The 14,534-nt window shown below is 42.2% G+C and overlaps 1 protein-coding gene across 1 annotated transcript in view; it reads left to right on the top strand.

The window, feature by feature from the left end:
- The first annotated feature begins 414 nt into the window (after positions 1–414).
- The window catches only part of LOC128699470 (uncharacterized), a 24,794-nt gene continuing 10,674 nt past the window's right edge, over positions 415–14,534 (top strand). Inside the window, exons 1-2 of the mRNA XM_070098044.1 lie at positions 415–546; positions 9,141–9,225. Of these exons, the coding sequence (XP_069954145.1) occupies positions 538–546; positions 9,141–9,225 (94 nt within the window). The 5' untranslated portion in view covers positions 415–537. The remainder of the gene's footprint in view (positions 547–9,140; positions 9,226–14,534) is intronic.

Genomic DNA, 14,534 nt, shown 5'->3' with positions numbered 1-14,534 from the left:
CCCCTTCCCCCGCCCCCCTCCCTCACAGCTGTCGCCAGAGATAAGTTGCTTGTAGGCGGGGATCTGAGGTGTGCTATTTATAAAGGATTTACGCCCTCTTAATGAGCCAAAGGGATCGAAGTAAGTGTATTTAGCGGGAAACATTTGGCTTTCTACCAGCTGGGATCGCGTACTTCGCCCGCCACTTATCCCGCCGACTCCACTTCCCCCCCGCTGTGGGTAATGACGTAATGGGGTGTCGCAAGCCAATCGGAGGGCGTGATTCGGGAGGCTCCGCCCTCTTGGAGAGGGGAAGGCTCCTCCCCCTCCTTCCCCAGGGTAGGTGGCGAGGGGCGGGGCCGACTAAAGGCGATAGCGCGAGGCGCGGGGGAGAGTGCGTCGAGACGCGCCAGCGGTAACACCATCACTCGCGCCGCTCCTCGCCAGGATACTAATTTCCCGCGGGAGTACTAGTGCTGTTGACGGCTCCTGTTAGCTCCTCCTTTCCCCCCCCAACAACAACCACCACAACCCCCCCTCAACCACCATCCATCCAACATGATAACAGTAAGTAACCACTCAACTCATGTAACTTAAAAAAATATCTTTCGTGTCGTCTCCCCTTCCTTGGAACGACGTCTTGCACCGCCGTTAACAGACCTGCCGTCTAATAACGACCCTTGGATAACGTTATCCCCCTCCCCACAGTGACCTCTAATTGATTACCAGAACACCCGGTCTCACATCAACGCTGCATCAATCTCAACCGCCGTTGACAACGTCGCCATTGTTGGAGGCGCAGTTAAGATGGCGGCCACCACGCTGCCGGAGCTCTCCACCAGAATTAACCAACTAGTTGATAAAAAATAGCTTTCATTATCCCAACTGGGTTAATTGTACGTGTAGATAACGTGTAGCTAGTAGTGTGTACCAGTCAAACACTAGTACTGTGTACTAGTGACATACTATATAGAGAGCCTCTTGTTATTCAGACCTCGTCGGGCAAATTAGGTTAATTTCGTCTCCAGGATGCGACCCGCATCAGTCCACTAACACCCAGGTACCTATTTAACTGCTAGGTGAACGTGGACAGCAGGTATCTTAAGGAAACACGTCCTGATGTTTTCAGCCGTACCGGAGATCGAACGACGGACCTCAGTGTGTGAGCAGAGTGCGCTACCAACCGAGCTACGGGACACAGCTAGGACACTAGGACTGTGTACTAGTATAATACTAGTAGCTAAAACTAGTACCACAGGACGCGCTAGAGACACTAGAACCTTTAATTTCGTGTGTGTGTGATACTAGTTGTGTTTAGGGATTGTACTTGGTTTCTAGTGATTGTACTTGGTTTCTAGTGATTGTACTTGGTTTCTAGGGATTGTACTTGGTTTCTAGGGATTGTACTTGGCTTCTAGGGATTGTACTTGGCTTCTAGGGATTGTACTTGGTTTCTAGGGATTGTACTTGGTTTCTAGGGATTGTACTTGGTTTCTAGGGATTGTACTTGGCTTCTAGGGATTGTACTTGGTTTCTAGGGATTGTACTTGGTTTCTAGGGATTGTATTTCTATTCTACTGATTGCATTTCTGTTCTAGGGATTGCATTTCTTTTCCAAGGATTGTATTTGGTTCTTCGGGATTGTATTTGGTTTCGTGAGATTGTATTTGGTTACCAGTGATTGTACTTGGTTTCTAGGGATTGTATTTTGTTCCTAGGGATTGTATTTGGTTCCTAGGGATTGTATTTAGCTACCAGTGATTGTATTTGGTTACCAGTGATTGTATTTGGTTTCTAGGGATTGTATTTGGTTCCTAGGGATTGTATTTGGTTCCTAGGGATTGTATTTAGTTACCAGTGGTTGTATTTCTTTTCCAGTGATTGTATATTCTGAAGGGAGATTGTGTAAGGAATTCACACGATTGTATTTTAAGTTTCTTGGTCTATTTTGAATGTATTTTGAATTTATTGAAATTAACGATACTGTATTCTCACTTTATTGTGATTGTATTCCGAACTACGACTGATTGTATTTTGTTTCTGGTTGAATGTATTTCGACTGTATATTTTTGCGTTATTATATTAAAATTTTCGCTATGTGAGATAAATTCTTTTAGCGTCAGAGCGTAAATTTTCTGTGCGTATTGTTGCGTGATTGTACGCTAATTTTGCGTAGCTGTGCGTGAAACTCGCTCAGGTGTGTGTGTGTGTGTGTGTGTGTGTGTGTGTGTGTGTGTGTGTGTGTGTGTGTGTGTGTGTGTGTGTGTTTTAAAGTAGGTGCGTATAGAACTCAAATAATTACGCACGACTTTCACGTTAATATGCGTACAAGGTGCGTACGTGGATGGCGCGGTGCATGCACAAGTGACGCAGAATTTGCGTAGCTGTCTCTTCCTTTCATGCGTCATTTATTATTATTATTATTATTATTATTATTATTATTATTATTATTATTATTATTATTATTTCAAAACCTGTCTAGGCGTATGGTACACAGGGTTAATTATCTAACACCTGTTAATTATCTAACACCTGTTAATTACCTAACACCCGTTAATGATCTAATATCTGTTAATTACCTAACACGTTTTAATTACAACACCTGTCAATTACCTACCACTTGTTAATTATCTAACACCTGTTAATTACATAACACCAGTTAATGATCTAATATCTGTTAATTACCTAATATTACTGTTTAATTACTAACACCTGTTAACCTAACGTTAATGATCTAATATCTGTTAATTACCTAACACGTTTTAATTACAACATCTGTCAATTACCTACCACTTGTTAATTATCTAACACCTGTTAATTACATAACACCCGTTAATAATCTAGCATTTATTAATTACCCAACACCTTTTCATTACAACACCTGTTAATTACCTACCACTTGTTAATTATCTAACACCTGTTAATTACCTAACACCCGTTAATAATCTAGCATTTGTTAATTACCTAACACCTTTTCATTACAACACCTGTTAATTGCCTAACACTTGTTAATTATCTAACACCTGTTAATTACCCAACACCTGTCAATTACTTAGCACTTGTGAATTCCATAACACCTGTTAATTACCAACACCTGTTAATGATTTAATCAAGACTGCTAATATTATTATTCAAATTATTATAATCATGTGGATTATTATTAGGATTATTTTTAAAAATAATGTTAATTATCATGTGGATTATTATTGATATTATTATTGTTTTTGTTAATTATTATGTTTGGAATATAATAAGCGTGATGTTAATGTGGATTATTTGATAAATAGTAATAATAATAATAATAATAATATCAATAATTATATCAATAATTATAATAATAATAATAATAATGTTAATAATTATAATATCAATAATTATATTGATAAATAATAATAATAATAATAATAATAATATCAATAATTATATCAATAATTATAATAATGTTAATAATTATAATAATCATATCAATAATTATATTGATAAATAATAATAATAATAATAATAATAATAATAATAATAATGTTAATAATTATAATAATAATATCAATAATTATATTGATAAATAATAATAATAATAATAATATCAATAATTATATCAATAATTATAATAATGTTAATAATTATAATAATAATATCAATAATTATATTGATAAATAATAATAATAATAATAATCATAATAACAATAATTACATTAATAATAATAATTATAATATCAATAATAATATTAGTAATAATAATAATATACGTATATCTGGCCAGATTTACGCTGGCCAGATTTACGCTGGCCAGATTTACGCTGGCCAGATTTACGCTGGCCAGATTTACGCTGGCCAGATTTACGCTGGCCAGATTTACGCTGGCCAGAGTTACGCTGGCCAGATTTACGCTGGCCAGATTTACGCTGGCCAGATTTACGCTGGCCAGATTTACGCTGGCCAGATTTATGATCGCCAGATATATGTTGGTCAGATATATGTTGCGTACGATGACGCAACACACTCAGGGTTGCTCACGTGTTTTACGCTATTACAAGAAACTGTCCAAGAATTATTGAAGATTATTATATGAATTATTGAAGATTATTATATGAATTATTGAAGATTATTATATGAATTATTGAAGATTATTATATGAATTATTGAAGATTATTACATAAATTTTTGAAGATTATTATATGGACTATTGAAGATTATTATATGAATTATTGAAGATTATTATATGAATTATTGAAGATTATTATATGAATTATTGAAGATTATTATATGAATTATTGAAGATTATTACATAAATTTTTGAAGATTATTATATGGACTATTGAAGATTATTACATAAATTCTTGAAGATTATTATATGGATTATTGAAGATTATTACATAAATTCTTGAAGATTATTATATGGATTATTGAAAATTAATACATAAATTCTTGAAGATTATTATATGGATTATTGAAGATTATTATATGGATTATTGAAGATTATTACATAAATTCTTGAAGATTATTATATGGATTATTGAAGATTATTACATAAATTCTTGAAGATTATTATATGGATTATTGAAGATTATTATATGGATTATTGAAGATTATTACATAAATTCTTGAAGATTATTATATGGATTATTTAAGATTATTACATAAATTCTTGAAGATTATTATATGGATTATTTAAGATTATTACATAAATTCTTGAAGATTATTATATGGATTATTGAAGATTATTATTAAATATTACATAAATTCTTGAAGATTATTATATGCATTATTAACGATTATTGAAGATTATTATATAAATTCATGAAGATTATTATATGGATTATTGACGATTATTGAGGATTATTATATAAATTCATGAAGACTATTATTAAAGATTATTATATGGATTATTGAAGATTATTATATGAATTATTGAATATTATTAATGGATTATTGAATAAATTATTGAAGATTATTACTGGATTATTGACGTTTCAAAATGGAAAATAATAATATCATGCCATCTATCATGCCATCTATCATGCCATCTATCATGCCATCTATCATGCCATCTATCATGCCATCTATCATGCCATCTATCATGCCATCTATCATGCCATCTATCATGCCATCTATCATGCCATCTATCATGCCATCTATCATGCCATCTATCATGCCATCTATCATGCCATCTATCATGCCATCTATCATGCCATCTATCATGCCATCTATCATGCCATCTATCATGCCATATATCATGCCATCTATCATGCCATCTATCATGCCATCTATCATGCCATATATCATGCCATCTATCATGCCATCTATCATGCTATCTATCATTCCATCTATCATGTCATCTATCATACCATCTATCATGCCATCTATCATGCCATCTATCATGCCATCTATCATGCCATCTATCATGCCATCTATCATGCCATCTATCATGCCATATATCATGCCATCTATCATGCCATCTATCATGCCATCTATCATGCCATCTATCATGCCATATATCATGCCATCTATCATGCCATCTATCATGCTATCTATCATTCCATCTATCATGTCATCTATCATACCATCTATCATGCCATCTATCATGCCATCTGTCATGCCATCTATCATACCATCTATCTATCATGCCATCTGTCTATCCTGCCATCTGTTTATCATGCCATCTATCACACCATCTATCACGCCATCTGTCTATCATGCATCTATCACGCCGTCTATGTATCACGCCATCTATCTATCATGCTGTCTATCATGCATCTATCACGCCATCTATCACGCATCTATCACGCTGTCCATGTATCACGCCAGCTATCTATCATGCTGTCTATCATGCATCTATCACGCCATCTATCTCGCATCTATCACGCTGTCCATGTATCACGCCAGCTATCTATCATGCTGTCTATCATGCATCTATCACGCCATCTATCATGCATCTATCACGCCATCTATCATGCATCTATCACGCCATCTATCACACATTTATCACGCCATCTATCACGCCATCTATCGCGCATCTATCACGCATCTATCACGCCATCTATCACGCATCTATCACGCCATCTATCACGCCATCTATCACGCATCTATCACGCATCTATCACGCCATCTATCACGCCATCTATCACGCATCTATCACGCCATCTATCTGTCACGCCGTCCACTTAGTCTATGATGCGTTGGTAGGATGTGTGTTGTAACACTGTGTTGTGTTGCGTTGTAACACTGTGTTGTGTTGCGTTGTAACTGTGTTGTAACACTGTGTTGTGTTGCGTTGTAACACTGTGTTGTGTTGCGTTGTAACTGTGTTGTGTTGTAACACTGTGTTGTGTTGTTGTAACACTGTGTTGTGTTGCGTTGTAACACTGTGTTGTGTTGCGTTGTAACTGTGTTGTGTTGTAACACTGTGTTGTGTTGCGTTGTAACACTGTGTTGTGTTGCGTTGTAACTGTGTTGTGTTGTAACACTGTGTTGTGTTGTTGTAACACTGTGTTGTGTTGCGTTGTAACTGTGTTGTGTTGTAACACTGTGTTGTGTTGTTGTAACACTGTTGTGTTGTAACACTGTGTTGTGTTGTTGTAACACTGTTGTGTTGTAACACTGTGTTGTGTTGTAACGCTGTGTTGTGTTGTGTTGTAACACTATGTTGCGTTGTTGTAACACTGTTGTGTTGTAACACTGTTGTGTTGTAACACTGTTGTGTTGTAACACTGTGTTGTGCTGTAACACTGTGTTGTGCTGTAACACTGTGTTGTGTTGTAACACTGTGTTGTGTTGTAACACTGTGTTGTGTTGTAACACTGTGTTGTGTTGTAACACTGTGTTGTGTTGTAACACTGTGTTGTGTTGTAACACTGTGTTGTGTTGTATCACTGTGTTGTGTTGTAACACTGTGTTGTGTTGTAACACTGTTGTGTTGTAACACTGTGTTGTGTTGTAACACTGTGTTGTGTTGTAACACTGTTGTGTTGTAACACTGTGTTGTGTTGTAACACTGTGTTGTGTTGTAACACTGTTGTGTTGTAACACTGTGTTGTGTTGTAACACTGTGTTGTGTTGTTACACTGTGTTGTTTTGTAACACTGTTGTGTTGCAACACTGTGTTGTGTTGTAACACTGTGTTGTGTTGTAACACTGTGTTGTGTTGTAACACTGTGTTGTGTTGTAACACTGTGTTGTGTTGTAACACTGTGTTGTAACACTGTGTTGTGTTGTAACACTGTGTTGTGTTGTAACACTGTGTTGTGTTGTAACACTGTGTTGTGTTGTAACACTGTGTTTTAACACTGTGTTGTGTTGTAACACTGTGTTGTGTTTTAACACTGTGTTGTGTTGTAACACTGTGTTGTGTTGTAACACTGTGTTGTGTTGTTACACTGTGTTGTGTTGTAACACTGTGTTGTGTTGTAACACTGTGTTGTGTTGTAACATTGTGTTTTAACACTGTGTTGTGTTGTAACACAGTGTTGTGTTGTAACACTGTGTTGTGTTGTAACACTGTGTTGTGTTGTTACACTGTGTTGTGTTGTAACACTGTGTTGTGTTGTAACACTGTTGTGTTGTAACACTGTGTTGTGTTGTAACACTGTGTTGTGTTGTAACACTGTTGTGTTGTAACACTGTGTTGTGTTGTAACACTGTGTTGTGTTGTAACACTGTGTTGTGTTGTAACACTGTGTTGTGTTGTAACACTGTGTTGTGTTGTAACACTGTGTTGTGTTGTAACACTGTGTTGTGTTGTAACACTGTGTTGTGTAGTAACACTGTGTTGTGTTGTAACACTGTTGTGTTGTTACACTGTGTTGGGTTGTAACACTGTGTTGGGTTGTAACACTGTGTTGGGTTGTAACACTGTGTTGTGTTGTAACACTGTGTTGTGTTGTAACACTGTGTTGTGTTGTAACACTGTGTTGTGTTGTAACACTGTGTTGTGTTGTAACACTGTGTTGTGTTGTAACACTGTGTTGTGTTGTAACACTGTGTTGTGTTGTAACACTGTTGTGTTGTTACACTGTGTTGGGTTGTAACACTGTGTTGTGTTGTAACACTGTGTTGGGTTGTAACACTGTGTTGTGTTGTAACACTGTGTTGTGTTGTAACACTGTGTTGTGTTGTAACACTGTGTTGTGTTGTAACACTGTGTTGTGTTGTAACACTGTTGTGTTGTAACACTGTGTTGTGTTGTAACACTGTTGTGTTGTAACACTGTGTTGTGTTGTAACACTGTGTTGTGTTGTAACACTGTTGTGTTGTAACACTGTGTTGTGTTGTAACACTGTGTTGTGTTGTTACACTGTGTTGTGTTGTAACACTGTGTTGTGTTGTAACACTGTGTTGTGTTGTAACACTGTTGTGTTGTTACACTGTGTTGGGTTGTAACACTGTGTTGTGTTGTAACACTGTGTTGGGTTGTAACACTGTGTTGTGTTGTAACACTGTGTTGTGTTGTAACACTGTGTTGTGTTGTAACACTGTGTTGTGTTGTAACACTGTGTTGTGTTGTAACACTGTTGTGTTGTAACACTGTGTTGTGTTGTAACACTGTGTTGTGTTGTAACACTGTGTTGTGTTGTAACACTGTGTTGTGTTGTTACACTGTGTTGTGTTGTAACACTGTGTTGTGTTGTTACACTGTGTTGTTTTGTAACACTGTTGTGTTGCAACACTGTGTTGTGTTGTAACACTGTGTTGTGTTGCAACACTGTGTTGTGTTGTAACACTGTGTTGTGTTGCAACACTGTGTTGTGTTGCAACACTGTGTTGTGTTGTAACACTGTGTTGTGTTGTAACACTGTGTTGTGTTGTAACACTGTGTTGTGTTGCAACACTGTGTTGTGTTGTAACACTGTGTTGTGTTGCAACACTGTGTTGTGTTGCAACACTGTGTTGTGTTGCAACACTGTGTTGTGTTGTAACACTGTGTTGTGTTGTAACACTGTGTTGTGTTGCAACACTGTGTTGTGTTGTAACACTGTGTTGTGTTGCAACACTGTGTTGTGTTGTAACACTGTGTTGTGTTGCAACACTGTGTTGTGTTGTAACACTGTTGTGTTGTAACACTGTGTTGTATTGTAACACTGTGTTGTTTAGTAACACTGTGTTGTGTTGTAACACTGTGTTGTTTACTGTGTTGTTTAGTAACACTGTGTTGTGTTGTGTTTCAGGCTCAGGAGAAGCGAGGTGGTGCTGGTCGAGGCTTCACAGTGAGAGACTTACTACAACTGCATGATGCCCCCAACACCTGTACTGGTAAGTCACTACCAACATCTGTACTGGTAAGTCACTACCAACACCTGTACTGGTAAGTCACTACCAACATCTGTACTGGTAAGTCACTACCAACACCTGTACTGGTAAGTCACTACCAACACCTGTACTGGTAAGTCACTACCAACACCTGTACTGGTAAGTCACTACCAACACCTGTACTGGTAAGTCACTACCAACACCTGTACTGGTAAGTCACTACCAACACCTGTACTGGTAAGTCACTACCAACACCTGTACTGGTAAGTCACTACCAACACCTGTACTGGTAAGTCACTACCAACACCTGTACTGGTAAGTCACTACCAACACCTGTACTGGTAAGTCACTACCAACACCTGTACTGGTAAGTCACTACCAACACCTGTACTGGTAAGTCACTACCAACACCTGTACTGGTAAGTCACTACCAACACCTGTACTGGTAAGTCACTACCAACACCTGTACTGGTGAACTACCAACACCTGTCACTACCAACACCTGTACTGGTAAGTCACTACCAACACCTGTACTGGTGAGTCACTACCAACACCTGTACTGGTAAGTCACTACCAACACCTGTACTGGTAAGTCACTACCAACACCTGTACTGGTAAGTCACTACCAACACCTGTACTGGTAAGTCACTACCAACACCTGTACTGGTGAGTCACTACCAACACCTGTACTGGTAAGTCACTACCAACACCTGTACTGGTGAGTCACTACCAACACCTGTACTGGTAAGTCACTACCAACACCTGTACTGGTAAGTCACTACCAACACCTGTACTGGTGAGTCACTACCAACACCTCTACTGGTGAGTCACTACCAACACCTGTACTGGTGAGTCACTACCAACACCTGTACTGGTAAGTCACTACCAACACCTGTACTGGTGAGCCACTAGAAACACCTGTACGGGTGAGTCACTACCAACACCTGTACTGGTAAGTCACTACCAACACCTGTACTGGTGAGTCACTACCAACACCTGTACTGGTGAGTCACTACCAACACCTCTACTGGTGAGTCACTACCAACACCTGTACTGGTAAGTCACTACCAACACCTGTACTGGTGAGTCACTACCAACACCTGTACTGGTGAGTCACTACCAACACCTGTACTGGTGAGTCACTACCAACACCTGTACTGGTGAGTCACTACCAACACCTGTACTGGTGAGTCACTACCAACACCTGTACTGGTGAGTCACTACCAACACCTCTACTGGTGAGTCACTACCAACACCTGTACTGGTGAGTCACTACCAACACCTGTACTGGTGAGTCACTACCAACACCTGTACTGGTGAGTCACTACCAACACCTGTACTGGTGAGTCACTACCAACACCTCTACTGGTGAGTCACTACCAACACCTGTACTGGTGAGTCACTACCAACACCTCTACTGGTGAGTCACTACCAACACCTCTACTGGTGAGTCACTACCAACACCTGTACTGGTGAGTCACTACCAACACCTGTACTGGTGAGTCACTACCAACACCTGTACTGGTGAGTCACTACCAACACCTGTACTGGTGAGTCACTACCAACACCTGTACTGGTGAGTCACTACCAACACCTCTACTGGTGAGTCACTACCAACACCTGTACTGGTGAGTCACTACCAACACTTCTACTGGTGAGTCACTACCAACACCTGTTCTGGTGAGTCACTACCAACACCTCTACTGGTGAGTCACTACCAACACCTCTACTGGTGAGTCACTACCAACACCTGTACTGGTGAGTCACTACCAACACCTGTACTGGTGAGTCACTACCAACACCTGTACTGGTGAGTCACTACCAACACCTGTACTGGTGAGTCACTACCAACACCTGTACTGGTGAGTCACTACCAACACCTGTACTGGTGAGTCACTACCAACACCTGTACTGGTGAGTCACTACCAACACCTGTACTGGTGAGTCACTACCAACACCTGTACTGGTGAGTCACTACCAACACCTGTACTGGTGAGTCACTACCAACACCTCTACTGGTGAGTCACTACCAACACCTGTACTGGTGAGTCACTACCAACACCTCTACTGGTGAGTCACTACCAACACCTCTACTGGTGAGTCACTACCAACACCTGTACTGGTGAGTCACTACCAACACCTGTACTGGTGAGTCACTACCAACACCTCTACTGGTGAGTCACTACCAACACCTCTACTGGTGAGTCACTACCAACACCTGTACTGGTGAGTCACTACCAACACCTGTACTGGTGAGTCACTACCAACACCTGTACTGGTGAGTCACTACCAACACCTGTACTGGTGAGTCACTACCAACACCTGTACTGGTGAGTCACTACCAACACCTCTACTGGTGAGTCACTACCAACACCTCTACTGGTGAGTCACTACCAACACCTGTACTGGTGAGTCACTACCAACACCTGTACTGGTGAGTCACTACCAACACCTGTACTGGTGAGTCACTACCAACACCTGTACTGGTGAGTCACTACCAACACCTGTACTGGTGAGTCACTACCAACACCTGTACTGGTGAGTCACTACCAACACCTGTACTGGTGAGTCACTACCAACACCTGTACTGGTGAGTCACTACCAATACACACACACACAAAAAAGTGTAATTGAACGAGCCTGGGATCACCTCCATGGAGAGAGAGAGAGAGAGAGAGAGAGAGAGAGAGAGAGAGAGAGAGAGAGAGAGAGAGAGAGAGAGAGAGAGAGAGAGAGAGAGAGAGAGCAGGGAGAGGGAGAGCATGATAGGGGAGGCTTACACAGAGAAAATGAGACAGGGAGACACACAGGAAGAGAGACAGGGAGACAAACAGGAAGACAGGGAGACAGAAAAGGAGACAGGGAGACACACAGGAAGGGAGACAGTGAGACACACAGGAAGGGAGACAGGGAGACAAACAGGAAGACAGGGAGACAGAAAAGGAGACAGGGAGACACACAGGAAGGGAGACAGTGAGACACACAGGAAGGGAGACAGGGAGACACACAGCAAGGGAGACAGGGAGACACACAGGAAGGGAGACAGGGAGACACACAGGAAGGGAGACAGGGAGACACACAGGAAGGAAGACAGGGAGACACACAGGAAGGGAGATACGGAGACACACAGGAAGGGAGACAGGGAGACACACAGGAAGGGAGACAGTGAGACACTCAGGAAGGGAGACAGGGAGACACACAGGAAGGGAGAAGGAAGACACACAGGAGGGGAGACAGGGAGCTACACAGGAAGGGAGACAGGGAGACACACAGGAAGGGAGACAGGGAGACACACAGGAAGGGAGATACACAGAAAGGAAGGCAGGGAGACACACAGGGAGACAGGGAGATAGGGAGACAGGGAGAGAGGAAGATAGGGAAATAATGAGACAGGAAGATAGGGAGACAGGGAGATAGGGAGACAGGGAGATAGAGAGACAGGGAGACAGGAAGATAGAGAGTCAGGGAGACAGAGAGATAGGGAGACAGGGAGACACACAGGAAGAGACAGGGAGACACACAGGAAGGGAGACAGGGAGACACACATTAAGGGAGACAGGGAGACACACAGGAAGGGAGACAGGGAGACACAGGAAAGGAGACAGGAAGACAGGGAGACACACAGGAAGGAAGACAGGGAGACACACAGGAAGGGAGACAGGGAGACACACAGGAAGGGAGTCAAGGAGACAGGGAGACAGACAGGAAAGGAGACAGGGAGACACACAGGAAGGGAGACAGGGAGACACACAGGAAGGGAGACAGGGAGACACACAGGAAGGGAGACAGGGAGACACAGAAAGGGAGACAGGGAGACACACAGGAAGGGAGACAGGTAGACGCACAGGAAGGGAGACAGGAAGACACACAGGAAGGGAGACAGGGAGACACACAGGAAGGGAGACACACAGGAAGGGAGACAGGGAGACACACAGTAAGGGAGACAGGGAGACACACAGTAAGGGAGACAGGGAGACACACAGGAAGGGAGACAGGGAGACACACAAGAAGGGAGTCAAGGAGACAGGGAGACACACAGGAAAGGAGACAGGGAGACACACAGGAAGGGAGACAGGGAGACACACAGGAAGGGAGACAGGGAGACACACAGGAAGGGAGACAGGGAGACACACAGAAAGGGAGACAGGGAGACACACAGGGAGACAGGTAGACACACAGGAAGGGAGACAGGAAGACACACAGGAAGGGAGACAGGGAGACACACAGGAAGGGAGACAGGGAGACACACAGTAAGGGAGACAGGGAGACACACAGGAAGGGAGACAGAGAGACAGGGAGACACACAGGAAGAGAGACAGGGAGACACACAGGAAGGGTGACAGGGAGACACACAGGAAGGGAGTCAGGGAGACAGGGAGACACACAGGAAAGGAGACAGGGAGACACACAGGAAGGGAGACAGGGAGACACTCAGGAAGGGAGACAGGGAGACACACAGGAAGGGAGAAGGAAGACACACAGGAGGGGAGACAGGGAGTTGCACAGGAAGGGAGACAGGGAGACACACAGGAAGGGAGACAGGGAGACACACAGGAAGGGAGATACACAGAAAGGAAGGCAGGGAGACACACAGGGAGATAGGGAGACAGGGAGAGAGGAAGATAGGAAAATAATGAGACAGGAAGATAGGGAGACAGGGATATAGGGAGACAAGGGAGATAGGGAGACAGGGAGATAGAGAGTCAGGGAGACAGGAAGATAGAGAGTCAGGGAGACAGAGAGATAGGGAGACAGGGAGACACACAGGAATAGACAGGGAGACACACAGGAAGGGAGACAGGGAGACACACTGGAAGGGAGACAGGGAGACACACAGGAAGGGAGACAGGGAGACACATGAAAGGAGACAGGAAGACAGGGAGACACACAGGAAGGGAGACAGGGAGACACACAGGAAGGGAGACAGGGAGACACACAGGAAGGGAATCAAGGAGACAGGGAGACACACAGGAAAGGAGACAGGGAGACACACAGGAAGGGAAACAGGGAGATACACAGGAAGGGAGACAGGGAGACACACAGGAAGGGAGACAGGGAGACACACAGGAAGGGAGACAGGGAGACACACAGGAAGGGAGACAGGGAGACACACAGGAAAGGAGACAGGGAGACACACAGGAAGGGAAACAGGGAGAAACACAGGAAGGGAGACAGGGAGACACACAGGAAGGGAGACAGGGAGACACACAGAAAGGGAGACAGGGAGACACACAGGAAGGGAGACAGGGAGACACACAGGAAGGGAGACAGGAAGACACACAGGAAGGGAGACAGGGAGACACACAGTAAGG

The sequence above is a fragment of the Cherax quadricarinatus genome, chromosome 61, assembly GCF_038502225.1.
Source record: "Cherax quadricarinatus isolate ZL_2023a chromosome 61, ASM3850222v1, whole genome shotgun sequence".
In the NCBI taxonomy this organism is placed as follows: Eukaryota; Metazoa; Arthropoda; class Malacostraca; order Decapoda; family Parastacidae; genus Cherax; species Cherax quadricarinatus.
The sequence above is the reverse complement of the archived record's forward strand: the minus strand, read 5'-3'. Positions and strand labels throughout refer to the sequence as shown.